A 24667-nucleotide genomic window follows, 5' to 3' on the forward strand; every position below is an offset into this window, starting at 1 on the left:
CCCAAATTCCTTCCAAACATCTTGACTAACAGCCCGCAAGAACATTTCAGCACTTCGCCAGCTTCACGACCCTTTCATTAATCACCACAGGAAGCTTCATCCCAATTGGGTCACCCATATTGTATTCTATTCTTCGTTAAAAATGTTAGCCGTCGTTTTTTACCAGCTCAAGAGTTCAAACAATCGTAACCCAGTGAAATATCAAGACCCTTTCAGTCAACGGCGTAACGAGGCGCTCTCTTCGAAGCGAAAATCGGCTTGTTTCTTCTCAGAATCATAATTTCTCAACTGGGTTTTCTTCAATCGGTTTGATTTGGGGTTTGTTTCATCCAAATGAACTCCCGATTTGGGTTTTTGTTATTGGTTTTGATATCTGTTCTTCTGGGTGCTGATTCAAAGTGCCCTAGAACATGCGATGTAGCTTTGGGTTCATATTTAGTATGGCAGGGAAGCAATTTGAGTTTGATATCCAATCTGTTCGGCGTGCAATCCCCTGATACCATTGTGAGCTACAACAGAGATAAAGTTCCCAACAAAGACACCATTACTAGCGGCGATAGGATCAACATTCCATTCTCCTGCGGCTGTATTAACGATGCTTTTCTGGGTCATATGTTTCAGTACAGGATTAACAGTGGAGATAGCTACAATCAAATTGCGACCAAATTCTACGCGGGCTTGACTACGGTGGACATGTTACAGAGATTCAATAATTTTGATGTTAGTCGGCTTCCTATAGATGGAATTTTGAATGTAGTGGTGAACTGTTCTTGTGGGGATCCTGATGTTTCCAAGGATTATGGGCTGTTCATCACTTACCCACTTGGATCAAATGATAGTTGGGCTAATTTGGAACGAGATACGAATGTCAGCTCGAATTTGCTGCAGCAGTACAATCAGGGTGTGAATTTCAGCGCAGGAAATTTGATCTTCATTCCAGGCAGAGGTGAGTTTCTTCCCCTTGTTTTCGGTATGATCTTTTGCTGGGTAGAATCATGTAGTTTATGTGTTAGGAATCACGACTCACCATAATGATATAATATTGTCCACTTTGAGCCTAAGCTCTCGTGGCTTTGCTTTCGGTTTTCCCAAATGGCCTTGTACCAATGAAGATGTATTCCTTACCTATAAACCCTTGATCATTCCTTAAACTAGCCAACGTGGGACTCCCTCCCAACAATTCTCAACAATCCTCCCCTCGAACAAAGTACACCATAGAGACTCCCCCAAGGCCTATGGAACCCTCGAACAGCCTCTCCTTAATCGAGGCTCGACTCCTTCTCGGGAGTCTTCGAACTTCGAACAAAGTACACCCTTTGTTTGACACTTGAGTCTTTTTTTTACTACACCTTCGAGGCTCACAATTCTTTGTTCGACATTTGAGGATCCTGTTGACATGGCTAAGTTTAGGGCATGACTCTGATACCATATTAGGAATCACAACTCTCCATAATGATATGATATTGTCCACTTTGAGCCTAAGCTCTCGTGGCTTTGCTTTTGGTTTTCCTAGAAGGTCTCGTACCAATGGAGATGTATTCCTTACTTATAAACCCATGATCATTCCCTAAATTAGTCAATATGAGACTCCCTGGCTATGTTTGATAACTTGTGTGACAGTATTTTCTTGTTTGCAGATCAAAGTCGCAGCTACCCACCTCTGAACATAAGGTAGTTTCATTATGTTTGTGTTCCTTTTGAGTTAGATATGTGCAACTTTTCTGGTTTCTCAACAGCCCTTTTCTTAATCTTTTGTTCTCTGCAGCACAGGTGCTTTGTCTTTCTTAGATGGGCTTGAAATGATTATCTTGAGATTGAGGGAAAGAAGCCATTGATGGCCATGTCTGAGTTATTAGAATTGGAACTTGAAGCTCCTTCAATCTTATTGTTCTCTGTTTGTATATGATCAGGACTTGCAGGTGGAGCCATTGCTGGCTTAGTTATTGGTGTAGTTCTTGGGGTCTTACTTGTAGCAGGCGTCGTTTACATCGTCGTTCGAAGGAGGAAATCGAAAAGGTCTACATTGCTGGTGTCCTCCCAAGATTTATCTTCTCAAGATGGGCATGGTACTCTTTTAACTTTCAAATGTCGTTTTAAAATGGTACGACTGATGATTTATAACTATCGTTTTATAAATCCGCCGTTGTATTAGGTCTCGTGACGGGAAGTTCCATGGATAAATCTACTGAATCGAATGGTCGAGGTGGTGGTATAGCTGCAGTCACAAATATTACTGTGGAAAAATCAGTGGAATTCTCATACGAAGAGCTTGCGAAGGCGACCGATAACTTTAGTTTGGCGAACAAAATCGGTGAAGGTGGCTTTGGATCGGTTTACTATGCAGAACTCAGAGGAGAGGTTTGTTGGTTTATCCCAGTTCATCCTAGAGGGGCTATGGCTCATGAGTTTAAGTTTCCATTCAAATTCTACTATGGAAGTGCTGGTAGTTTTATAGTTGGTTTTGTAGCTTAAAGATAACTCAATCTGTTGAGTGATGCTGACGTTATTGACCTCCCGTCGTCTTTAACATCTTCGATGCTATATCTTTGAGTTCTATGACTCTAAATTGTACGTCTAAGGTGAGATTTTACATTGGTTGGGGAGGAGAACGAAACATTCTTTATAAGGGTGTGGAAACCTCTCCGTAGTAGATGCGTTTTGAGAACCTTGAGGGGAAGCCCGAAAGGGAAAGCCCAAAAAGGACAATATCTGCTAGCGGTGGGTTTGGGCTGTTACAAATAGTATTAGAGCCGAACACCGGGCGATGTGCTAGTGAGGAGGCTGAGCTCCAAGGGGGGTGGACACGAGGCAGTGTGCCAGCAAGGACGCTGGGCCCCTAAGGGGGTGGATTGGGGGGTCCCACATCGATTGGAGAAGGGAACAAGTGCCAGCGAGGACCCGAAGGGGGTGGATTGTGAGATCCCACATTGGTTGGGAGGAGAACGAAACATTCTTTATAAGGGTGTAGAAACCTCTCCCTTGCAGACGCGTTTTAGAAACCTTGAGGGAAAGCCCAAAGAGGACAATATCTGCTAGTGGTGGACTTCGGCTTGCACCGTTACATCTAATATGCTTCATTTGTTGCATTTACTGGTTTTATTCATTAGATGAATATATAGGTGCCTTCACTTGTTGGACTTCCTATTACATTCTCATTTCAAACCTAACCTTACTTTCATCCCTTCACCAATTTTTGTACAGAGAGCAGCAATAAAGAAGATGGATATGGAAGCTACAAGGGAGTTCCTCGCCGAAATTAAAGTTCTAACACGCGTTCACCACTTGAACCTGGTACGTTACTGCCTACTTCTAGACTTACATGTTTTTGTAAGAACGATGATACAAAATTTATCAGAATGCGTTTCACATATTAAACTCGAACTCGTAAAACAGGGAAGCCGTCCACGAAACGATCCACCTTTTCTTGTTTACATGATCATTCTTAATCTCAAGTTTCTGAAATTTACCAATGATGATTAAATGCAGGTGCGTTTGATAGGATATTGTGTTGAGAATTCTCTATTCCTAGTCTATGAGTTCATTGAGAATGGCAATTTAGGCCAACATTTACGTGGCACAGGTGAGTTCATGTGAAAATGGAGAGAAAACTTCACTTTCATTGTGCTGCTTTTGGAGAATTTGATATAACCGGTCACGTTTTCAGGTCGGGATCCGTTGCCCTGGCATACTAGGGTCCAAGTCGCGCTTGATTCAGCTCGAGGTCTTGAGTATATCCATGAGCACACCGTGCCCGTTTATATTCATCGTGATATCAAATCAGCCAATATATTGATTGACAAGAACTTTCATGGAAAGGTAGCTCTCAAGTAATGTAATGTTGAACTGTTTAAACCACCACGGGTTTGCATCTCTTACTCGAAACATATTTTATGCAGGTTGCGGATTTCGGATTAACCAAGTTGACTGAAGTTGGTAATTCGTCTCTTCCCACTCGTCTTGTGGGCACATTTGGATATATGCCACCCGAGTAAGATGACCTTTTTATGCCTCAGTTTTTAGTTGGAGTGAACAGTCCAAACCCACTGCTAGCAAATATTATTCTCTTTGGATTTTTTTCCTTCCAGGCTTCCTCTCAAGGTTTTAAAACACGTCAACTAGGGAGAGATTTTCACATCTTTATAAAGAATGTTTCGTTACCCTCTCCAACCAACGTGGGATCTCACAATCCACCCCCTTTGGGGGCCCAACATCCTCACTGGCACATTACTTGGTGTCTGGCTATGATACCATTTGTAATAGTCCAAGCCTACCGCTAGCAATATTATCCTCTTTGGGCTTTCACTTCCCTCAAGGTTTTAAAATGCGTCCACTAGGGAGAGGTTTCCACAATGTTTCGTTCCCCTCTCCAACCAATATGGGATCTCACATTGATTGTATCTTATTCGTTGATCATTGGTTGGAAGTTTTAGAATCGAGTTTCTAGGTGTTCATCACTCGGTAGTTATTTTCAGCTGGTTCAATCAGCTCCTACTTATAGATTCTGGCTAGTTTTGTGTCTTATAACGCTTTGATTGATATCTACTGCACCTCCAGATATGCACAATATGGTGATGTTTCTCCAAAGATCGACGTATATGCTTTTGGTGTCGTTCTTTACGAGCTTATTTCAGCCAAGGAAGCTGTGGTTAAGACGAACAGAGCCAGCGCGATTAACGAGTCAAAAGGCCTTGTCGCTTTGGTGGATACTCTAACCAATTTTTCGTTCTCACTCTCAAAATCCCTTATAGCATTACTTATGATGATCCTGCATTTTGCAGTTTGAAGATGTACTGAATCAACCCGATGCAAAGGAGAACCTACACAAACTAGTCGACCCAAGACTCAAAGAGAACTACCCGCTCGATTCGGTTTTCAAGGTAAATGTAACACGCCTTTCTGCCATTGCTTCTCGTAAACTGATGCTTGATGTGTGATTGTGAGAATATGGATTTGTTTTGGTTGCAGATGGCTCAACTTGCCAGAGCATGTACACATGAGAATCCACAGCTACGCCCAAGCATGAGATCCATTGTGGTTGCTCTCATGACACTTTCTTCCGCAACAGAAGATTGGGATGTTGGCTCGTTCTACGAAAACCAAGCCCTCGTCAACTTAATGTCGGGAAGGTAGACTCGAGCACCATAATCTTCGCTCGATTCCCACGTCTCATGGAAGCCTGTGTAACCTTATAACTTTCTTATTTGATCTCTTTCTGGACAAACATATATGTAAATTCATGTAGTTGAGAATTATGGATTGCCTATGAAAAGGTGCAACAACGTATCATATGTTCTTGAACTTTCGATTTTGTTTCGAACGAGGCCATTAGGCCACAAAGAAGATAACAAATGAGAGTAACATAACTTTATCAATACATTAGTTGCTTTCAACTAATGCACATTTTCATAGACTTAACTAAACAATGGTAATTGACATTTCGATTCTCTAAAGATACCTGAAATAGTTCATTCCGATCTATTCGAGGGCGTCGAGTGAAATTTAAGTTGCTACCAAAAAATTATATATATATATGAAACAAAAACGAAAGGCGAGGACGGGAGGAAGTGTTACTCTGCTTGGATGCTGTTTTATGCAGTTTGAATATTTCCTTGTTTTTGAATACGAGACTTAGCAGCCCCTTCTTTCCAGCCCCTTTGGCGAGCCCTTTGCTCCCATGTTGCTGTTAGTCTCTTCTGAGCAGCTAATACTGCTTCAGCTTTCTCTCTTGCTTCTTCACATGTTTCCATCCCAGAATTGCACTTGTCTGCTTCTTTTTGATACTGAGATGTCATCTTCTTCGCCTCGAGCAGAGCCATATCAGCACGACGATGACTTTCTGAGGCTTCGGCTTCCTTTAACTTCAACTCCTCTAACAATAGGTCTGCGAAGTTCTTCTCTGTGTCTTGACTCACTTCTGGATCGTGCTTAACACAATCTGCAAAATGTACGAGTATTTACAGTTTGTTGGAAGAAGTATGGAAATTGAAAGAAGAAAAATCTAAACCACACACCTAAATATTGGATCGTTACTCGTGTTCATCATGATTATTAACCAAACTGAAGTGTCTGTGCTTCTTACAAGCTACTCAAGTTCATCATGGTTATTAACCAAACTTAAGTGTCCGTGCTTCTTTCGAGCTACTCAAGTTCATCGTGATTATTAACCAAATTAAAGTGTCCGTGCTTCTTACGAGCTACTCAAGTTCATCATGATTATGGCCTCACATTTACCATAGCACACTATTTCTAGAGGCACTTATGAATCTTGACTTTAAAACGTATTAAGAAAGAAATTGATAGATCATTCATGCTCCTTTATCCATTCATGTTGCTACTTCATTTCATGCACTCAGCCTCACCCTTCTACTCAAGAGTTACCGTAACGGCCCAAGCCCACCGCTAGCAGATATTGTCCTCTTTGGGTTTTCCCTTCCGAGTTTCCTCTCAAGCATTTAAAACGCGTATGCTAGTGAGAGGTTTCTACACCCTTAGAAAGAATGTTTCGTTTCCCTCTCCAACCAATGTGGGCTCTCACAATCCACTCTCTTCAGGACCCAGCATCCTCCAACCGATATGGGATCTCACGGTTACAACCTAAGAAAAACTCAAGGCGAGCCTACCTCGAAAGGCATTTTTACTGAAAATATTGAAGAACCTATAAATGGAGGAAACATCATCCAATGGCTCTCTTAGAACAATGCAATCTAGTTCATGATCAGTAGAAGAGTTCATATATTGAGATCTTTTACATTGTTTCAATAGTCATGAGGAAGCAGAATCATTATAATCACTTGAGAAAGAAAGTAAATTTCTCAAGTAAAACTAACCTGCAAAGGTAGAGTTCCTCAATTCTGCAGATAAACATAATCAGATAAACAATTAGACTACAATCCATAAACAGAAACCATTTCAAAATTCATAAACCCTAGAATCACATAAAACCGACATTATAATCAGAATCAAAGAACAGGGAACCACAAGAAAACCCCCAAAACACGAGATCTAAGCAAGCGAATTACAAAACTAACGAATCTCCGTCGAAATTAGATGAAACCCAGATGAGATCTAATCGGATCTGAGAATTAGAACGAAGAAATTTTGAAGTTACCTTCGGGAATTGAGATGACGGGCTGAGAAGAGCAGTCGCAGAAGCAAGGAGGGCAAGAGGAAGAAGAAGATGAGCGGCTAACGACGGCGAAACCTTCCTTGACATGCCAGTAGAGAGGAGGGCCGAGAATGTAGCCGGCGATAGAGAGGGCGATCAAAGCCAATCCAAGCTTGATGAGCGAGGGATCGCAAGAACGCGCCTGAATTGCCATCGGAGAAAGTGGAAAGGATTTACTGAGAGTGAATAGCGGAATAAATAAACTGGTGATTGGAACGAATCTCTTAATACAAACAAAGAAAAGAATCAGACTTTTAATGGGTATCCAAATCTAACCCCCTCTTCTCAAATTTATTGAAAAAGATCTCTTTTTTATCTTAGAACAGCTGGANATCATTTGTCTATCCTAAACTTCTCAAGCTTTAGCTTTTCATTTTCGATTTGGCTCCCCACCAATAGTATTCTATATGTGATGATTTCATGAGGTTGTAGAGATGATTGATTACCTTTCTTGTGGTTGGCTCGGGTTGGCCTCGACCTTATCACGGTGTGAATCTCTATGTCAATGTCAAACTTCTTAAGTTTTAGCTTTCGTTTTCAATTCGGCTCCCCACCACTTATCTTCTACATGTGATGATTTGATGAGGTTGTGGAGATGCTTGATTACCTTTAGGCTCGGGTTGACCTCGACCTTATCACGGTTTGAATCTCTTCATCGAATCCAAACTTCTCAAGCTTTAGCTTTTCGTTTTCGATTTGGCTCCCAACCACTTGTCTTCTACATGTGATGATTTCATGAGATTGTAGAGACACTTGATTACCTTCGCTATGGTTGGCTCGAGTTGGCCTCGACCTTATCATGAGATTCTAAATGTTATTATGGTTGTATAAATGGGGTTGGGTGGTCTAAGGAAGAACAGCCAAAATCATCATTAAAGGAAGCAAAACAGATTGAACCATGTGTAAAAGCTATGAACTTGGATTGGTTTTGTACATTTTACTATTTCATGCTTCAGATTCTCAAAGCATAGATAGTTAATGTACAAATACCTTGCAGCTCAACGTCAAGAGGAGGATATTGGCACCAAATTTTGCATTGGATCTACTCTACTATAAGCTGGGGCTTTCTGAATACCGGCATCTGCCATTACTCGTCTTATAACTGCAGCCCGACTCCATTTCTCCGCTCCGGCGTTAATACTCGCCAAAGTCACGTACCGTCCGCAATGTCGTGGCTGCATCACAAGCAATCTTCTTCCTACTTCATTTCCCAGTTCAGTGGCTCCATGAATGTTGCAAGCATTCAAAAGGGCTCCCAAAACAGAAGCATCAGGCTGAAATGGCATGGACTCGATGAATTCAGTTGCCTCTCTCAAAAGCCCTGCCTTCCCTAAGAGATCAACCATACAGACATAGTGCTCAGCAATCGGTACAATCGAGAAATCGTTTGACATCGATCGGAATAGCTCCAGCCCCGATTCGACGAGCTTGCCACGAGCACACGCTGTAAGAATCGCAACAAATGTAACCTCGTTAGGACGTATTCCTTCAGCTTTTATTGAAGCAAATAGCTCCAATGCTTCTCTTTCTCTGCCATTGGAGGATAAGGAAGAGATCATTGCATTCCAAACGCAGAGCTCCCTGTTCTTCATTTGGTTAAAAACTGTTCTTGCACTTCCCAACAATCCCATTTTCCCATAAAAATCCACCAACGCAGTCCCTATAAACACACTCAGCTCACCCTCGTTTCTAATAATGTAAGCATGAATTTCTTTCCCACGACAGAGAACTCCCTCCGCAGCTAAATTAGCACAAGAAGAAAGCACACTCACATACGTAGCTTCACTTGGCTTCACTTCACCATTCATCATCATCATCTCAAAGAACCTAATCGCCTCAAGAAATCGCCCATTCCACCAGAACCCATGAACAATACTTGTCCAAGAAACCACATCACGCTTTTTCATGGACCTAAACTTCAAAACAGCAGAGCCCATGTCTCCATTTTTGACAAACGCATCAAGCAAAGAGTTAAACGCAACAATACAAGGGTCAGTAATTTCATCGAACACCTTACGTGCATTACCCAATTCCCGAAGCTCCGCGTAGAAGCTAACGAACGATGTCAGCACAAACGGATCGCTCACAACGCCAATCTTGACAGCATGTGCGTGGATCAATTTACCCAGCAAAGGGGAAGAAATGGTGGCGGATTTGATGATTGAGGGGAAAGTATAAGCGTTGGGTTTAGTGCGGTGGGCAAGCATTTGGGTGTAGAGAATTAGCGTGGAGCAAGGCCGATTGAAGCTCAAATAGCCTCTGATCAGAGCGTTATAGAGAAGACTACTGATCCATTTTGGATTCAAGGGAGCTTGGGGTTTGTTCAAGAGATGATCATCGGTGATTAAAAGGGCGTGGATTTGTTGGATTTTGGTCGAGTTCTTGATAAATCGTTGAAGAAGTTGCAGTAGCCACTCGGAGGAGTATGGCATAACACTAAACAAGTGGAGGATTCTTCAAAGAACCCTCATGTCGCTGTCGAGAGTGGCATCCCCACCGCTAGGCGCTCACAATTGTCATGATCTTCCGGGGTGGACGTTAACGAAACAACGTCGTCGTTTAGTGACCCTTTTAGCCTTTACTCGTTACTTCCCATTTCTGCCTCATCCGCTAAGCTGTTTGACTTCATATAAAAAGAAAAACCCATCGATCAATTTCACGCTCTTTCTGTTCTCCTTCAGGGTCACTTCTCAAAGGCTCAACGATCTTCTTCACTGTTCGCAAGCTGAGCTCCTCAGTTTCTCCATGGCTGCTTCTGCCTCTTCCACTTTCAAGAAGATCCAAATTCAGAGGGAGGGCACTGTGAGTTCATTTCGTTTTTTGCTCTTTGATCTTTTCCCTCGGTTTGTTTTTCGCGTTTGATTTGATATATTGCTAGTTTCTTTATCTGGGTATGATTCTATTTGCTGTTTGGTCTTTGGAATAGATTTGTGGCACTGTTTTTGTTTAATGGGTCGGTTTGATTCTTGAGGATAAAGGGAGTTAACCCTATGGCCTGATAAACTCTAGATGATTTAGGGGTTTCTGGATAAAGATTATGGTCTGTGTTGTTCACTATGAATTAGTACTTTCTTTGAATCAAATGAGCATTGCCTTGCTCTGTTCCTTCATGGAAAGGTGTTTCCATTAGAAATCATGAAATTCTACGATCGTATGATATTGTCAAGAAATTCTACGATGGTATGATATTGTCAAGAAATTCTACGATGGTATGATATTGTCTACTTTGAGCATAAACTCTAATGGTTGTGCTTTTGGTTTCTCCAAAATGGCTCATACCAATAGTGATGCATTCCTTACCTATAAACCTATGTTTCCCCTTAATCAGTCAATATGGAACTCCTCCCCCAACAATCCTCAAAAGTTTAGCGGATTGAAATTTGAATCCATAAAACTTTTCCCTAAATAATTTTGTAACACCCCAAGCTCACCGCTAGCCGATATTGTCCTTTTTGGACTTTTCCGAGGAGTTTTCCCTTTCGAGCTTCCCCTCAAGGTTTTTAAAATGCGTCTATTAGGGAGAGGTTTCCACACCCTTCTAAAGAATGCTTCGTTTTCCTCCCCAACCGATGTGGAATCTCACAATCCACCCCCCTTTGTGCCGGTGACACTTGTCCCCTTCTCTAAGCGATGTCCCCCCAATCCACCCACCTTTGGGCCCAACGTCCTTGCTAACACACCACCTGGTGTCCACCCCCCTTCGGGGTTCAACCTCCTCGCTGGCATATCGCTTGATGTCTAGCTCTGATACCATTTGTAACAGCCCAAGCCTACCACTTGCAGATTGTCCTTTTTGGGCTTTTTCTTTCGAGCTCCCGCTCAAAGTTTTCAAAACGCATCTACTAGGAAGATGTTTCCACTCTTTTAAAGAATGATTCGTTCGCCTCACCAACTGACGTGGGATCTCACAGGTTTCGAATTTTGTTTTGTTTGGGCAGGAATTTGATGCTTATATTGTGGGGAGAGATGATGCCCCTGGAATTGTTGTGCTTCAAGAATGGTGGGGAGTGGATTATGAAGTCAAGAATCATGCTGTAAAGATCTCTGAGCTTGGTTCTGGTTTCAAAGCACTTATTCCCGAGTATGATGTCTTTTCTCCTTACAATGACAACGACGATGATGTCGATGATACAATTCGTTTACTTAGTTCTGCTGCATTCTACTGATGAATATTTTGTTTCGTGTAATTCTCATATCAGTTTGTATCGAGGTAAGGTTGGGTTAGATGCCGCTGAGGCGCAACATCTGATGGATGGTCTTGATTGGCAAGGTGCTGTGAAGGATATACATGCTTCAGTCAACTGGCTCAAGGCTAATGGTTCCAAGAAGGTATTCTACATACTGTTTAGGATACTAATGGACTGTTGTCTAAAATCTTCATAATAAACTTGGATCATGCTAGGTTGGTGTAACTGGATACTGTATGGGGGGTGCTCTCTCCATTGCAAGTGCTGTGTTGATCCCTGAGGTTGATGCCGTTGTTTCATTCTATGGAGTCCCTTCACCAGAGCTTGCAGACCCTGCCCATGCTAAGGCACCCGTTCAAGCTCACTTCGGCGAGCTCGATTCCTTTGTTGGCTTCTCTGACTTGACGGTAGAACCTTTAATATTCCATTTTCTTTCTTCCATGTCATCTCTTAAGAAGTATCTCCATCATATGCTAAGGCATTGCAAGTGCTCGATGCATAATGTTGTTGATTGCTACAGTCTCGTTACCAAATGTGAGATCTCACATCGGTCGGAGAGGGGAACAAATCAATCCTTACAAGGGTGTGAAAATCTCTCCCTAGTAGATGCGTTTTAAAATCATGAGGATGACAGCGATACGTAAACGGGCCAAAGCGGACAATATCTGCTAGTGGTGGGCTTGAACTGTTACTATTGGTATCAGAGCCAAACACCGGGTGGTGTTCCAGCGAGGATGCTGGGCCCCCAAGGGGGGTGAATTGTGAAATCCCACATCGGTTGGAGAGGGGAACGAAACATTCCTTATAAGGGTGTGGAAACATCTCCCAACTATGAGGCTGACGGTGATACGTAACGGACTAAAGGGGACAATATTTGCTAGCAGTGGGCTTGGGCTGTTACAAATGGTATCAGAGCCAGACACCAGGCGGTGTTCCAGCAAGGACGCTGGGCCCCCAAGGGGGTGAATTGTGAGATCCCACATCGGTTGGATAGGGGAACGAAACATTCCTTATAAGGGTGTGGAAACCTCTGCTAGCGGTGGGCTTGAGCTGATACAATCAGTGTTTGAAGTAAGGCATTGCAAGTGCTCGATATACAGTGTTGTTGGTTGTTACGGTCTCGTTACCGAATCTCGCTATTCAAATCCACATCGTGTTTTCTCTTCGGTTAACATATGCTGACAAGAATATGTAGCGATCCGGTGTTTTACGTGATACAATTATACAAGATAAAGGAGTATAATGAGCTCGAGTTCTTTTCAGGCTGCCAAGAAACTGGAGGAAAAGCTAAAAGAATCAGGAGTTCCACATGAGGTTCATATCTATAAAGGAAGTGGACATGCTTTCATGAACCGATCCGAAGAAGGTGTGAAGAGGAGGAAGAACATGGGAATGCTCGACGAGGACGATAACGCAGTCGAACTGGCATGGTCTCGCTTCCAGTCGTGGATGTCGCGATACCTCTCTGCTTAAACTGGTTCGTTTTCGGTTCAATTCCCCCTTTTATCTTAATTAGCTTCCTAGTTCATGGCTCATTACATAAGCTTGTTTGCATTCCTGAGCACTATGGTCTCTGTATTGTGTTGCTTTGTGGAGTATGCTTGTTGAAAGTTCATGAATAGAACAATATGGTCTCTGTATGTGTTTGAATTATGAACTCCTACGGTCCCGAACCGTTCGTTTGTAATAATTTTGTCTCTGAACTTTAACATATTATCATTTAGTGCTTAGCCTTTAACATGTAACCATTAATCTATCTACTTCAAAATTTGTAACAATTTACTTCTTGTCGTGAAAACACTTAGCTGTTGTAGTTTATGAACTCATTTAGGACATATTTGGAAGTGAGTTTGAAATGTTTCGAATCACTTCGAGGTCACTGACTTATGTATTAAAAGTCAATCAATACCCAAAAAAGGGTTTTGCTCTCGGCCAATTATCGGGTTGTTTTTCGTCAAGGTACCATTGATAGCTTTCTGTTCGTGTTTTAGGGTAGTTCCTAATAGCTACTCTCTCTTCAATCCCCTAATATCTCCGTAGGAAAGCGTACTAGGAGCTTGTTGCAGTGTATATATGAGCTTCAAACCGAAATCCTAATTGAGTCATTGAAAGCATCTATAGAAAGCTAAGTCACGGTCACTTTTGCTTACCATTAACCACTCGTAAATGTACCCTTATAATTGATTTATTTAGCTATATGTTGTGAATTTATTAAATAAAAAGTCTTATTATACCAAGGTATTATCTAGCCATATTAAATTTAAAAATAAAGAAAAAATAATTATATTAAAAACTTAGTAAACATAGGGACCAACGCCAGTCAATAAAGTCAACCCTGTCTCCTTCTGTCCACCTCATCTGAACCCCTTTCTCACTCTGACTTGGTAAACCAAATTATTATTTTATTTTCTTAATTATTATTTTTCAACCTAAAAAAAAAATCTAACTAAATAATTAGTTGGATTTAAATTGGGTTAAATTTTTTAAAAATTAAAAATACAAATCCATTCACGGGTTGATTTTTTTTTTTTTTTTTGTCAGGCGAACCCGACCAACTCAATTTTCTTTTAAGATTATTAAAAAAATTAACTTGACATTTGTTACGATGTTATTGATATATCGTGCTTGTAAATATTTAATATTTGAGTTTTATGAAATTATATTTATTAATATAATATGTATGGGGGATAGGAAGAATTTTTTTAATTAGAGTTCGAGTGACTGAATATAAATTTCAAGAAATATGTGAAAAAATATTATTCAAATGATCCTAATATAAATTCAAGTAGCAATGGATATCACATTAAACGAGAATTAAATTATATTTACATCATGGCTAATTACATTGAAATATCTTATACAAGCTCAACGCTAGTAGAACATATCATCATCCGTCTCACGATTTTAAAACGTGTCAAGAAGAGGTCTCCACACTCTTATCAAGAATATTCGTCTTTACAACCAATGTGGGATCTCACAATCCACCCTCCTTGGGGCCCAGTGTCCTAGCACACCACCCGAAACTTGGCTCCACCCTCCTTGGGGCCCAGTGTCCTAGCACACCACCCGAAACTTGGCTCCAATAGCTCAAACCCACCATTAGCAAATATTGTCTATTTTGGGCCGTTATGTATCGTCGTGATTTTAAAACGCGTATGTTAGGAAGAGGTTTCCACACCTTTATAAGAAATGGTTCGTTTCCACACCTTTAGGAAGATGGATGGTTACGTCAAATTTAATATATATATAAATAAAGGAAGTAATTAAAAAAAAAAAAAAAAAAAAAAAAAAAAAAAAAAAAAAAAAAANAAGTAGTGTATGGTCTTGTTCGTCAAGTCTTACCCTCCAAAATTATAGCCGAGTCCATTGAAACGGTTTGAAAGAGGTGTGTGTTTAAGTGTTCAGAGATTTATGGCCAAAGGAAGTGGACTCTCCATTGATTCAGATCTATTCTCAATTCTCTCCCTCAAAACAACCACCATCTCTCCGCCATGGAAGCCGCCGCCCCTTCTCCTCCTCCTCCTCCTCCCCCCACCGCTACCCTCCACTTTCCGGTCAACCTCAACTCCACCCTCCACGAACCTCCTCCCTCTCCTCCCCCCTCTCCTCCTCCCTCTCCTCCTCCCCCACCGCCCTTCTTCCACTCCCACCGCGCCCTCTTCGACGAAATGAACTTCTTCGCCGCCGATGATAAATCCCGCGTTCTTATCTCCGCCGCTGACTCCAAGCTCCGTGCCTCCGACAACCTCAGTCCCACCAAGCTCGAATTTCAAGTAAATGTAGGTCACCCACTGAATTTTCTGGTAATTTTTGTCGAATTTTAGCGATTACCCATTTCAAAAAATGGGATTTTTATTTCAATTATGAATTTTTTTTTGTTCTTTTTCTTTTGAAATTACAGACAGGGTTGAATCTGTTGACCACCAATTACAGCAGCGATCAATCCATGGTGGACGATGGAATTTCATCGAACCCACAAGACACAAAAACAAAAAACGAGGTGAATTCAGAGAAAAAAAAACAGATCAAATTTTCAATTTCTTCGTTTTTTTAATTGAATTTTGTGATGATCATGGTAATTGATCGATCAGAGAGCAGTTCTTCAAGCTGAATTGGAGAGAGTGAACACAGAGAATCAACGGTTAAAAGACACGTTAAATCAAGTCACCAGCAATTACCAATCGCTGCAGATGCAGTTCACAACGCTAATTCAAACCCAGAAGGCAGCCGACGCCGGCGATTCAACTGACGAGAAGGCCGGCGACCAAGAAACGATCCGACACGGCGGTGGCGGAGCGAATAATGGTAATAAGCTGGTGCCGAGGCAGTTTATGGATCTTGGATTGGCTACGAATGCGGACATTGATGAGCCATCGATGTCATCATCGGAAGGGAGGAGTGATCGGTCCCCGGGTACTACCGGAGAAGTGGCGTCGTCAAAACGACATAGCCCGGATCAAGGTTCGAATTTGGGTTCAAACAAGGCTTCTAAATTCATTTCTTCGTCCTCGGGTAAAGACGTGGATCAAACTGAAGCTACTATGAGAAAAGCTCGAGTCTCCGTTCGAGCTAGATCGGAAGCTCCCATGGTATGACAATTTTAACCTAATTAGTTCGATAAAACAAACGAAAAATTGAAACTTTTGTTTACTTTTGCTTGGTTGAACTGTTTAGATCACGGACGGATGTCAATGGCGAAAATACGGACAAAAAATGGCTAAGGGAAACCCTTGTCCTCGAGCTTACTATCGATGCACCATGGCCGCTGGTTGCCCTGTTCGAAAACAAGTAAGTCATACCCTTCTATATCAACAATAGATTATATACTCAGTATAACTCAATCACTTAAGACATATATTTTCGATCAAGAGATCTGAAGTTTGAAATCTCATTGATATGTTTTGATATACTATAGATCGGTAGCTTGAGATTTGTTCCGAGTGCAAACAAAGCTTCACATTAGCTAGACTCACGAGTGATCATGAGTACACGAGAGCTAATGTTCAAAGTGAGCAATATCGATCAAGAGATCTGAAGTTTGAAATCTCATTGATATGTTTTGATATACTATAGATCGTTAGCTTGAGATTTGTTCTGAGTGCAAACAAAACTTCACATTAGCTAGACTCACGAGTGATCATGTGTACACAAGAGCTAATGTTCAAAGTGAGCAATATCAGATCGTGTGATCATGAGTATACGAGAGCTAATGTTCAAAGTGAGCAATATCAGACCGTGTGATCATGAGTATACGAGACCTAATGTTCAAAGTGAGCAATATCAGACCGTGTGATCATGAGTATATGAAAGCTAATGTTCAAAGTGAACAATATCAAACCGTTATCGAGAACATGTTTGGTTCATTTTATGGTTTCAAATCTTAATCATATGAAATAAACATGTTTGGTTCTATATATATACATATAGGTACAAAGATGTGCTGAAGACAAGACAATTTTGATAACAACGTACGAAGGCAACCACAACCATCCATTGCCGCCGGCCGCCATGGCAATGGCATCAACAACATCATCAGCGGCCAGAATGCTTCTATCAGGCTCCATGTCAAGTGCCGACGGTTTAATGAACCCAAATTTTCTAGCAAGAACCCTATTGCCATGTTCTTCAAGCATGGCTACAATCTCGGCCTCGGCCCCATTTCCGACGGTGACATTAGACCTAACACAAACCCCGAACCCTTTATTCCAACGACCCGCACCGGGTCACTTCCCGATCCCGTTCGCAGCCGGTCCGACTCAAAGCTTCCCACAAATTTTTGGACATGCCCTATACAATCAATCAAAATTCTCCGGCCTCCAAATGTCGAAGGAGATAGAAGCGGCTACTCCTCCTCCGTCGCAAAATCCATTGGCCGACACGTTGAGCGCGGCGAGTGCGGCGATCGCTTCCGACCCGAATTTCATTGCAGCGTTGGCTTCGGCGATGACGTCGTTGATCGGCGGATCGCATCATCAAAAGGAGAATGGGAATGGGAATGGGAATAATAATGTTGATAATAACACAACAAGCAACTCCCAACAGTAACATCAAGAACAACAATATGATTCAAAGGTTGTTGCCAATTTTCAGACCCATAAAAAGAACTCTTTTTTTTTTGGTGTAGTTAGAAATTTAAACTATAGATTTGTTCTTGAGGATTTATTATATAAAAATATTTTATTATTTTAATAATATCAAACCCTCGATTCTTTTTTCCACACGCTTTGGATATATTCTTTTTCGGTTTCAAAAGTATAAAAAAATGATTTTGATTGATTGATGATCGTTAGTTGACTTAGACTTATCGATATCTTTGATGTGGTCGTTAACATGTTTGTCCAATTTTGTTTAATGTTGTCGTTCATTTGGGTTTTTGTTCACATTCACTACTTGATTGAATGGTTCGACCATTCCTAGGATGTGAAATGGTCGAGTTAGATATGAAATGAACGCTTATTTTGGATTTGGTTGCTCACTTGTTCCAATGTCTAAAGGAACCTCAAAACGACGACACCAAAAGTAACACCATCACACCAAAAGTAATGCTTGCTAGAGAAGAAAAGAGATAAAATAATATCGTGAGGCTGACAGCGATACATAATGGGCTACTAGCCATGGGCTTAAGCTGTTACAGTGGTATCAAAGCCAGACATCAGATGGTGTGCCAATGAGGACGTTGGGCCCCCAAGGAGGTGGATTATGAGATCCCACATCGGTTTGAGAGATGAACGAAACATTTCCTAGTAGACATGTTTTAAAACTGTAAGGCTGACGACGATATATAACGGGCTAAAACAGACAATATCTGATAGCGCCGCTTGGGCTATCAAGGTCCAATCAGCCAAAATTGAAACTAACTTCAAAGTTTGATCAATTTGTAACTATGATACCAATATGTCAATTCATGACTAAAGACTTTAAAGTTCTAGAGATCAAATAGATATCAATGTTTAAGCGTTACGAGTCGACATGATGTCCGAGTAGATCCAAGAAAGCAAAAGAACAAGGAAAAAAAAAAAGGTATTAATAAAAAGAATGGAACTACGTGCAGCAAATGGCAATGAAAGGGAGTCAAACAAATCGTCTCGTTAATAAGAAGAAGACTAAGTCTTGTGTAAAAGATAAGCATTTGAAGGCTACAGAAAGCAACCTTCTTCTTGTCAACTTCCAACTGTCTTTTTTAAAGCCTCCTAATAATACACTCACAAATGTCAGTTTCTACACTTCTTTTCTCCTATTTTCTCATATTTCTTAGTTTCGGGTCGACCTAAACTCTATTTTAAACTTGAAAATTTGATGAACGGTTGAGCTGTTAGGGACCAGTGATGTGAGATTCCACATTGGTTGGAGAGGGAAACGAAACATTCCTTATAATGCCGTGGAAACCTCTCCTAATAGACAGATTTTAAAACTGTGAGACTGACAATGATACTTAATGGGTAAAAGCGGACAATATCTACTAACAGTGACAATGATACTTAATGGGTTAAAACAAACAATATCTACTAGCTGTGATAACGATACTTAACAGTGTGCTAAAGTGGACAATATTTACTAACAGTGTGTTTTGGTTGTTACAAGTGACCTCGAGATGCTAATATATTATCCACTTGAGCTTTCGTGATTTCGTTTTGATATTCAAAAGGTTTCGTACCACTAGAGATAACGTCTTCGCTACAACTTGATCGATATGAAATACTCATTTGTTGGGTTTGAAATTTGTAAAATTGGGCCTTAAATAGTTATATGGGCTTTACAAACCCACCTTGTAGCTTCATAGCTTTCTTTTTTAAAAATACCCGATAAGTGTCTTCATGGTTGAGTCCAACGTGTAATTACATACAACATGATATATGCTAACACGTTACACTGAGACCTAAAACTGTAAGGTATTAAGGAAGAATCATCTCTCTATAAAGACGGAGATCCTATTCCTAAGATATTGGATGAGCATTAGAGCCATCGAGGTGTAGCAAACACCTACACATTTGAGTGAGCTAAGATTGTTTATAGGGTTCGTGAGCTATTACCAAAGATTCACGGTAAGTTACTCGAATATGGCTACTTAACTCAAAAATCTCCTAAACTAAAGGACACACAGACCAAAACATGTTCGAAGGACTCACGTTGATTTGTGGGGATAGTTTTCACCGAAATGTGACCATGTTGTAAGAGATGTAGGGAAATACTAGGGCACATAGGTCCGAGTCCAAATTCTGAATCCCGAGCGTTTGGTGTTATTTGTTAAGATTGAGGTAAGCGTGACAAAGGCATAAATAAATGTAAATGGTGAGAGTTTGGTGGTATAATTTCAACTTAAACCAAAAGATTCTACCAATAAAATTGTTTGGCAACAACTTATATAAAATTAAATAATTATTAACTCCCAACCAATCTTCTCCCTTTATTCTTAATTCCCTAATAATTTTATTAAAAAATTAAATTAATAAAAATATCTTCAAAATTTAAATTTAATTAATTTTATTCCTTCTTTAAAAAATATTTTTATGAAAATAAAATATTAATATTCTAATTTTTTATTGAATTAGTGACGGGAACGATTCAAATAGAATTTATCATCCAATCTTCTATTTTCACGTTGTTTTTTTTAATTGTTTAAAATAATCTTATTTAGCTACCAAGCACGTTACACTAATAATTAAAATTTCATAAAATTTAAACATAAAATATTTACACGTCACAGACCATCGCTAACATTGGTTACAAATATTAAATATTCTTAACATTTTAAGAGTATGATAAGGTTGGGTTGTAACCCTATTTTCGAGTTAATTCGGTTGACTAGACTAAAAAAAAATGTCAACTCGCAACCTGAACTGAATTTTTTATTTTTAAAAAATTCAACCAACCCAAACTGAAAAAAAAAAAAAAAAAAAAAAAAAAAAAAAAAAANCTTGGGTTGGGTAGTCCCGATTGATCGAGTTATCATGTCATATAGACTTTTATTTTGACAATTTTATTTTTTATTTTCTGATTTCTACCATTTTCTCGTTCCAATTCAAATCACTAGATTGGAACAGTGAATGGAATTGTTATAGCAAGAATGAACAAGAATAAGCATTGACCGAGTTGACCCGAGTTTTACATATTTAGGATGCCTAAAGGTACTGTTGACGTGAAATGATTTAGAAAGATTCTTCTTTCTCGACCACAGTATCTATAGTATTGTTTCTTTTTCGGTCAAATCCGACTTTCATTTTGTTTCTTATAGTCATCGAGCCTGATTGACTCGTTTCTTTTATAATCTTTTTAAAATTATAATATTAAAAAAAAAAAATAATAAGCAAAGCAATGGGAAAATAAAATAAAATAAAATAAGAATACTTAAAAGTCACGCATTAATTAAGATATTGGAAGCATTATATTGCTTAGGTCCAACTAACATAACTAATATCAAAAACCATCCAAATTTAGGGTTTGTTAGCTTTTGAAATTACTCCAATTTTTAGTTGCAGCAGCTAACCACCACCACCACCGTCACAACCGCCGCCACCGCCGCCGTCACTAATAATTTCATTTTTTTCACATTAATTACTTTTATTTTCTTCCACCCTCTCTTCTTAATTAATTTTCTTTGATTTTCCAAAGTTGTAATAATGATTAAGTACTAAATTTTGTGAATTATTGCTCTTAATTCAATACCCACCTTTAATTTTATTTTTATTTTTAATTTTATTTTTAAATTTACTTTTATTTTTATTTTTAATTTTAATTTTAATTTGGTTTGCTTTACTTAGGGTTTATCAATTATATAATTAAGTTTGGTCAATTCATTACAAGACAAAAAGTACTAAATAAATAATAAATATAAGTAACTTTTTCCTTTTATTAAATTATTCTTATACACGTAGGTGTGACCAATAGTAATATTTGACAATTTGAGCTACGCTCGTTACCGAGTCAATTGTAACATCCAACATTTTCAAGTAAGATTAATTTGAGAAACGTCCTACATATTCGACTATGACCTACCGCTCGAACAATCCCAAATCAGGTTACTGATAGTCTAAAAAATTAATATATTATAAGTTTGGTCCTAGGTTTGACTTTGATGCACTAAAGTCAACCTAGCTTTTAGAGTATCACGATCGTTCAAATGTCTATTATATTTTATTTTTCTTAAGATCCCGAATAAAATATTTTAATTAGTTTTTTAAATAAAATATTTCTCTTTACGTGTTTTTTTTTTTCACGAACATGCATATAAGTCCGACATGGTTCATGATTTAAAATTTTGTACTAAAAATGTAATTTAACTTCTATTTAAAGTTGAAATCTTGATACTCTAAAAGGGGAAATAAATCTATTAATTTTGTGTAAATCAATGAAGAGTAGGTGGGCTAATAGTTGAAGCCTTCCATAATGGTTGGCCAAAAAAAAACATGTCCAAATTGATGGTTGACCTTGGATTATTCAACCTAATAAATATATTACCAAATACACTTTCTTCTAAATCCGTTCTAAACCCGTTCCTGTATTTACAGTTTAAAAATAAATAGGGTTCGAAGCTCAACAGGTTGCGCACGAGACTATGTCGATGTTGAGTCGAGGAATGCGCACCAGCTGAGAATGACAGACCTACGAAATCACTCGAGAAGTACTTTGAATCCATTATTTTCGAGTCACCAACAATATCTCCGTACCGAACTAAAAAACACAGGTTGTTAGGTCTATGTTCGATCTCGACAATTTTAATGATAAATTTTTTTTATTTTTTTTTATTTAGAGTTTTGGGTTTAGGTTAAAATCTTCCACTTTCCCATCTAAAGTCACTTCAATTCTTCATATACCAAATTCCCAACGTACGTGCAGTCCATTGAACCAATCAGAACTCGAGTTCACACGTGCGAACCAACAACTATTCTCTAAAATCGAAACGTGTAATTTTCAAACCAAAATAGTCAACTCTCTACAAAAACGTAGACTGCCAAGTCAGCATTCCCAATGCCAACTATAAAAACCCTCCCTTTGTCCCAATTTCACCAAGAGTCTCTACAATGACCTGGACCCGACTCGCCGCCGTCGGCCACGGCTCCTCCGCCACCGTCTACCTCGCCTCCGCCGCCCCTGCCGGAGACGTTTTTGCTGTCAAGTCCGCCGAGCTTCCCGAATCGGAGTTCTTGAAAACAGAGCAGAGGATTCTTTCTTCTTTGTCCCACCCTTCCATTGTGAGCTACAGGGGATTCGATGTAACCAGAGAGAATGGGAAGCTGATGTATAATCTCTTCATGGAGTACGCCACCGGCGGCACACTCGCCGATGAAATTCTCCGGTGCGGCGGCTGGATTAAAGAGACGGCGGCGGGATTCTACACGCGTGAAATTGTGAAAGGATTGGAGTATTTGCACAAAAGGGGTTTGGTGCATTGTGATATTAAAGCTAAGAATATTTTAATCGGGGAAGATGGTTTGAAGATTGCGGATTTCGGATGCTCGAAATGGGTTAATGAACCGGCGGCTATCGGTGGAACGCCGATGTTCATGGCGCCGGAAGTAGCACGTGGGGAAAAACAGGGGATTTCCTCTGACATTTGGTCACTTGGGTGTACTTTAATCGAAATGGTCAACGGTGCTCCACCGTGGCCAACCGACGGCGACCCAGTTTCAGTACTGTACCGGATAGGATATTCCGGCGAGTCGCCGGAAATTCCAAGCTTTCTATCGGAGAAAGCGAAGGATTTTCTGGGAAAATGCTTGAGAAGAAACCCAACAGAACGCTGGAGCGCGAGCCAGCTTCTTGAACATCCATTCTTAGAGGACACGAATTCTGAGTGGTTCGAGGAATCCAAGGAATTAGATTCAAATTCTCCGACAAGTATCTTGGATCAAGGCGTTTGGAATTCGCAAAGTGAGCTGAAAACAGAGGAATGGGACGACGACAGAATCAGACGGCTGTCGATGTTCCGATGGGAAATCAAGTGGGAATCGGACGGTGAGAATTGGATGACGATCAGAGGAAGGTGCGTGGACGGTGAAGATGAAGCGGAATCCATTAGTGGGCGAACCAAAAGCTTGGAATTGTTTGATAGAACAGTTAGGTTTAGAGTAAGTGATGATGTAATTAGTGATCTTGTTTCATTAATTAGTTGAGTTTGGTAGATTTTTAGGAATTCCACATTAACCTACGACATAATGATTTAATCTAAATCCTTAATACCATAAAAAGAATGAAACTTGGGTGCTAGAAGCTCTTCATAACTCCTAATAAAAGGGGAATGAATTTGCTTTGGTCCCTATTCATGAGTATGAAGTAAAGGGTAAGCAACTAAAAACGACATGTTTTAGTTATCGAACATGAAGTGGGTTTGGCCTATTATGTATTGGTGTCGGCCTCACGGTTTTAAAATGCGTCTACAAGGGAGAGATTATCGCTCCCTTATACGAATCTTTCACTCTCCTCCCCAACTAATGTGTGATCTCACAATTCACCTCTCTTGAGAGCCACTGTCCTTGATGACACATTGAATGGTGTCTGGCTTTGATATCATATGTAACTGCTCTCCACCGTGAGTAGATATTGTTTGTTTTAGTCCATTATGTATCGTCGTCAGCCTCACAGTTTTATAACGTGTCTACTAAGGAGATGTTTAAAACGCGTCACAGTAGTAAGAGGAAAATGGCAGCTTTGATTAAAATGAGAGAAAAACACGTGGCAGGTCTTTAGGATTGGGCCGATGAGCCTGATATGGGCTTTTATAATGTAGTTTTGTTTGGGCTGGTACGATCCGGCCCAACCCAACTATTCTTGTATGAGTTTCAAAGGGGAATCCACATTTGGTGATGTTTTCCTACAAGACAACGAGCCTTCTCATTTATATCTAGAATGATTGGATTATCCGCTTTTTAAGTTAATTTTATATGATTTTAATTAACGGTTGACATTTGTAAAATGTTCGTGTAACAGTTCAAGCTCATTTCTAGTAGATATTGTCTGTTTTGACTCGTTACGTATCGTTGTTAATCTCACGGTTTTAAAACACGTATGTTAGAGAGAGGTTTCCACATCCTTATAACGAATGATTGGTTCTTTTCTTCAATCGATGTGGGATCTCACTGTATGGAAACTTCTCCCTATACGCGTTTTAAAATTATGAGGTAACGACGATATGTACCAAAACGAACAATATCTACTAGCGGTGGATTTGAGTTGTTACAAATGGTATCATAGCCAAACATTGGGCAGTGCACCATCGAGAACGCTAGGCCCCCAAAGGAAGTAGATTGTGAGATCTCACATCGGTTGGAGAGGGAAACGAAACATTCTTTATAATAGTGTACATTTTCTATGTGTTTTA

General features: G+C 39.9%; 6 protein-coding genes across 10 annotated transcripts; 4 read left to right on the plus strand and 2 right to left on the minus strand.

Moving 5' to 3' along the window:
- Positions 1-5298, plus strand: LOC111792343 (lysM domain receptor-like kinase 3). The gene is made up of 12 exons (XM_023673740.1): positions 1-946; positions 1638-1671; positions 1766-1770; positions 1911-2066; positions 2153-2358; positions 3202-3291; positions 3487-3580; positions 3665-3816; positions 3897-3988; positions 4555-4699; positions 4779-4877; positions 4966-5298. Exons 1-12 carry the CDS (start codon positions 334-336, stop codon positions 5128-5130), a joined length of 1851 nt encoding a protein of 616 aa, XP_023529508.1. The 5' UTR covers positions 1-333; the 3' UTR covers positions 5131-5298.
- LOC111792346 lies at positions 5259-7713 on the minus strand. 4 transcript variants are annotated; one of them, XM_023673744.1, is made up of 4 exons: positions 7612-7713; positions 7109-7341; positions 6828-6851; positions 5356-5935 (listed from the first exon to the last, which is right to left on the minus strand). In XM_023673744.1, exons 2-4 carry the CDS (start codon positions 7317-7319, stop codon positions 5589-5591), a joined length of 582 nt encoding a protein of 193 aa, XP_023529512.1. In that variant the 5' UTR covers positions 7320-7341; positions 7612-7713; the 3' UTR covers positions 5356-5588. The 4 variants fall into 4 exon arrangements, with proteins under 4 accessions (XP_023529511.1, XP_023529512.1, XP_023529513.1 ...); XM_023673743.1 differs by lacking the exon at positions 7612-7713 and having other exon boundaries at positions 5259-5935; positions 7109-7445; XM_023673745.1 differs by lacking the exon at positions 7612-7713 and having other exon boundaries at positions 5356-5942; positions 6835-6851; positions 7109-7454.
- A 152-nt stretch (positions 7714-7865) lies between these two features.
- On the minus strand, positions 7866-9621 carry LOC111792344 (putative pentatricopeptide repeat-containing protein At1g10330). Its single transcript, XM_023673741.1, has 2 exons — positions 8156-9621; positions 7866-7958 (listed from the first exon to the last, which is right to left on the minus strand). Exon 1 carries the CDS (start codon positions 9595-9597, stop codon positions 8170-8172), a length of 1428 nt encoding a protein of 475 aa, XP_023529509.1. The 5' UTR covers positions 9598-9621; the 3' UTR covers positions 7866-7958; positions 8156-8169.
- On the plus strand, positions 9595-13097 carry LOC111792345 (protein usf-like). Its single transcript, XM_023673742.1, has 5 exons — positions 9595-9967; positions 11104-11246; positions 11365-11494; positions 11568-11759; positions 12616-13097. Exons 1-5 carry the CDS (start codon positions 9635-9637, stop codon positions 12823-12825), a joined length of 1008 nt encoding a protein of 335 aa, XP_023529510.1. The 5' UTR covers positions 9595-9634; the 3' UTR covers positions 12826-13097.
- Positions 13098-14714: 1617 nt separating this feature from the next.
- LOC111793788 (probable WRKY transcription factor 31) lies at positions 14715-17544 on the plus strand. 2 transcript variants are annotated; one of them, XM_023675829.1, is made up of 5 exons: positions 14715-15155; positions 15254-15352; positions 15444-15941; positions 16027-16140; positions 16780-17544. In XM_023675829.1, exons 1-5 carry the CDS (start codon positions 14844-14846, stop codon positions 17395-17397), a joined length of 1641 nt encoding a protein of 546 aa, XP_023531597.1. In that variant the 5' UTR covers positions 14715-14843; the 3' UTR covers positions 17398-17544. The 2 variants fall into 2 exon arrangements, with proteins under 2 accessions (XP_023531597.1, XP_023531598.1); XM_023675830.1 differs by having other exon boundaries at positions 14715-15131.
- Positions 17545-22370: 4826 nt separating this feature from the next.
- LOC111793903 (mitogen-activated protein kinase kinase kinase 18-like) lies at positions 22371-23592 on the plus strand. The gene has a single exon (XM_023675972.1). It carries the CDS (start codon positions 22371-22373, stop codon positions 23460-23462), a length of 1092 nt encoding a protein of 363 aa, XP_023531740.1. The 3' UTR covers positions 23463-23592.
- Positions 23593-24667: the final 1075 nt, after the last annotated feature.

The sequence above is a fragment of the Cucurbita pepo genome, chromosome LG04 (assembly GCF_002806865.2).
Source record: "Cucurbita pepo subsp. pepo cultivar mu-cu-16 chromosome LG04, ASM280686v2, whole genome shotgun sequence".
Taxonomy (NCBI): Eukaryota; Viridiplantae; Streptophyta; class Magnoliopsida; order Cucurbitales; family Cucurbitaceae; genus Cucurbita; species Cucurbita pepo.

Excerpts from the sequence above, each read along its gene's own strand:
- LOC111793788 (XM_023675829.1), top strand. The coding sequence starts at position 14,844 with ATGGAAGCCGCCGCCCCTTCTCCTCCTCCTCCTCCTCCCCCCACCGCT. Across the intron at positions 15,156-15,253 it reads GTCACCCACTGAATTTTCTG|ACAGGGTTGAATCTGTTGAC; the intron begins GTAATTTTTGTC and ends TTGAAATTACAG. Across the intron at positions 15,942-16,026 it reads CTAGATCGGAAGCTCCCATG|ATCACGGACGGATGTCAATG; the intron begins GTATGACAATTT and ends TGAACTGTTTAG.
- LOC111792343 (XM_023673740.1), top strand. The coding sequence starts at position 334 with ATGAACTCCCGATTTGGGTTTTTGTTATTGGTTTTGATATCTGTTCTT. Across the intron at positions 3,817-3,896 it reads ACAAGAACTTTCATGGAAAG|GTTGCGGATTTCGGATTAAC; the intron begins GTAGCTCTCAAG and ends TATTTTATGCAG. Across the intron at positions 4,878-4,965 it reads CGCTCGATTCGGTTTTCAAG|ATGGCTCAACTTGCCAGAGC; the intron begins GTAAATGTAACA and ends TTTTGGTTGCAG.
- LOC111793903 (XM_023675972.1), top strand. The coding sequence starts at position 22,371 with ATGACCTGGACCCGACTCGCCGCCGTCGGCCACGGCTCCTCCGCCACC.
- LOC111792346 (XM_023673743.1), bottom strand. The coding sequence starts at position 7,319 with ATGGCAATTCAGGCGCGTTCTTGCGATCCCTCGCTCATCAAGCTTGGA. Across the intron at positions 6,852-7,108 it reads CGTCATCTCAATTCCCGAAG|AATTGAGGAACTCTACCTTT; the intron begins GTAACTTCAAAA and ends GTTTATCTGCAG. Across the intron at positions 5,936-6,827 it reads GAGGAACTCTACCTTTGCAG|ATTGTGTTAAGCACGATCCA; the intron begins GTTAGTTTTACT and ends TACATTTTGCAG.
- LOC111792345 (XM_023673742.1), top strand. The coding sequence starts at position 9,635 with ATGTCGCTGTCGAGAGTGGCATCCCCACCGCTAGGCGCTCACAATTGT. Across the intron at positions 9,968-11,103 it reads AAATTCAGAGGGAGGGCACT|GAATTTGATGCTTATATTGT; the intron begins GTGAGTTCATTT and ends TTGTTTGGGCAG. Across the intron at positions 11,247-11,364 it reads TTCAAAGCACTTATTCCCGA|TTTGTATCGAGGTAAGGTTG; the intron begins GTATGATGTCTT and ends TTCTCATATCAG.
- LOC111792344 (XM_023673741.1), bottom strand. The coding sequence starts at position 9,597 with ATGCCATACTCCTCCGAGTGGCTACTGCAACTTCTTCAACGATTTATC.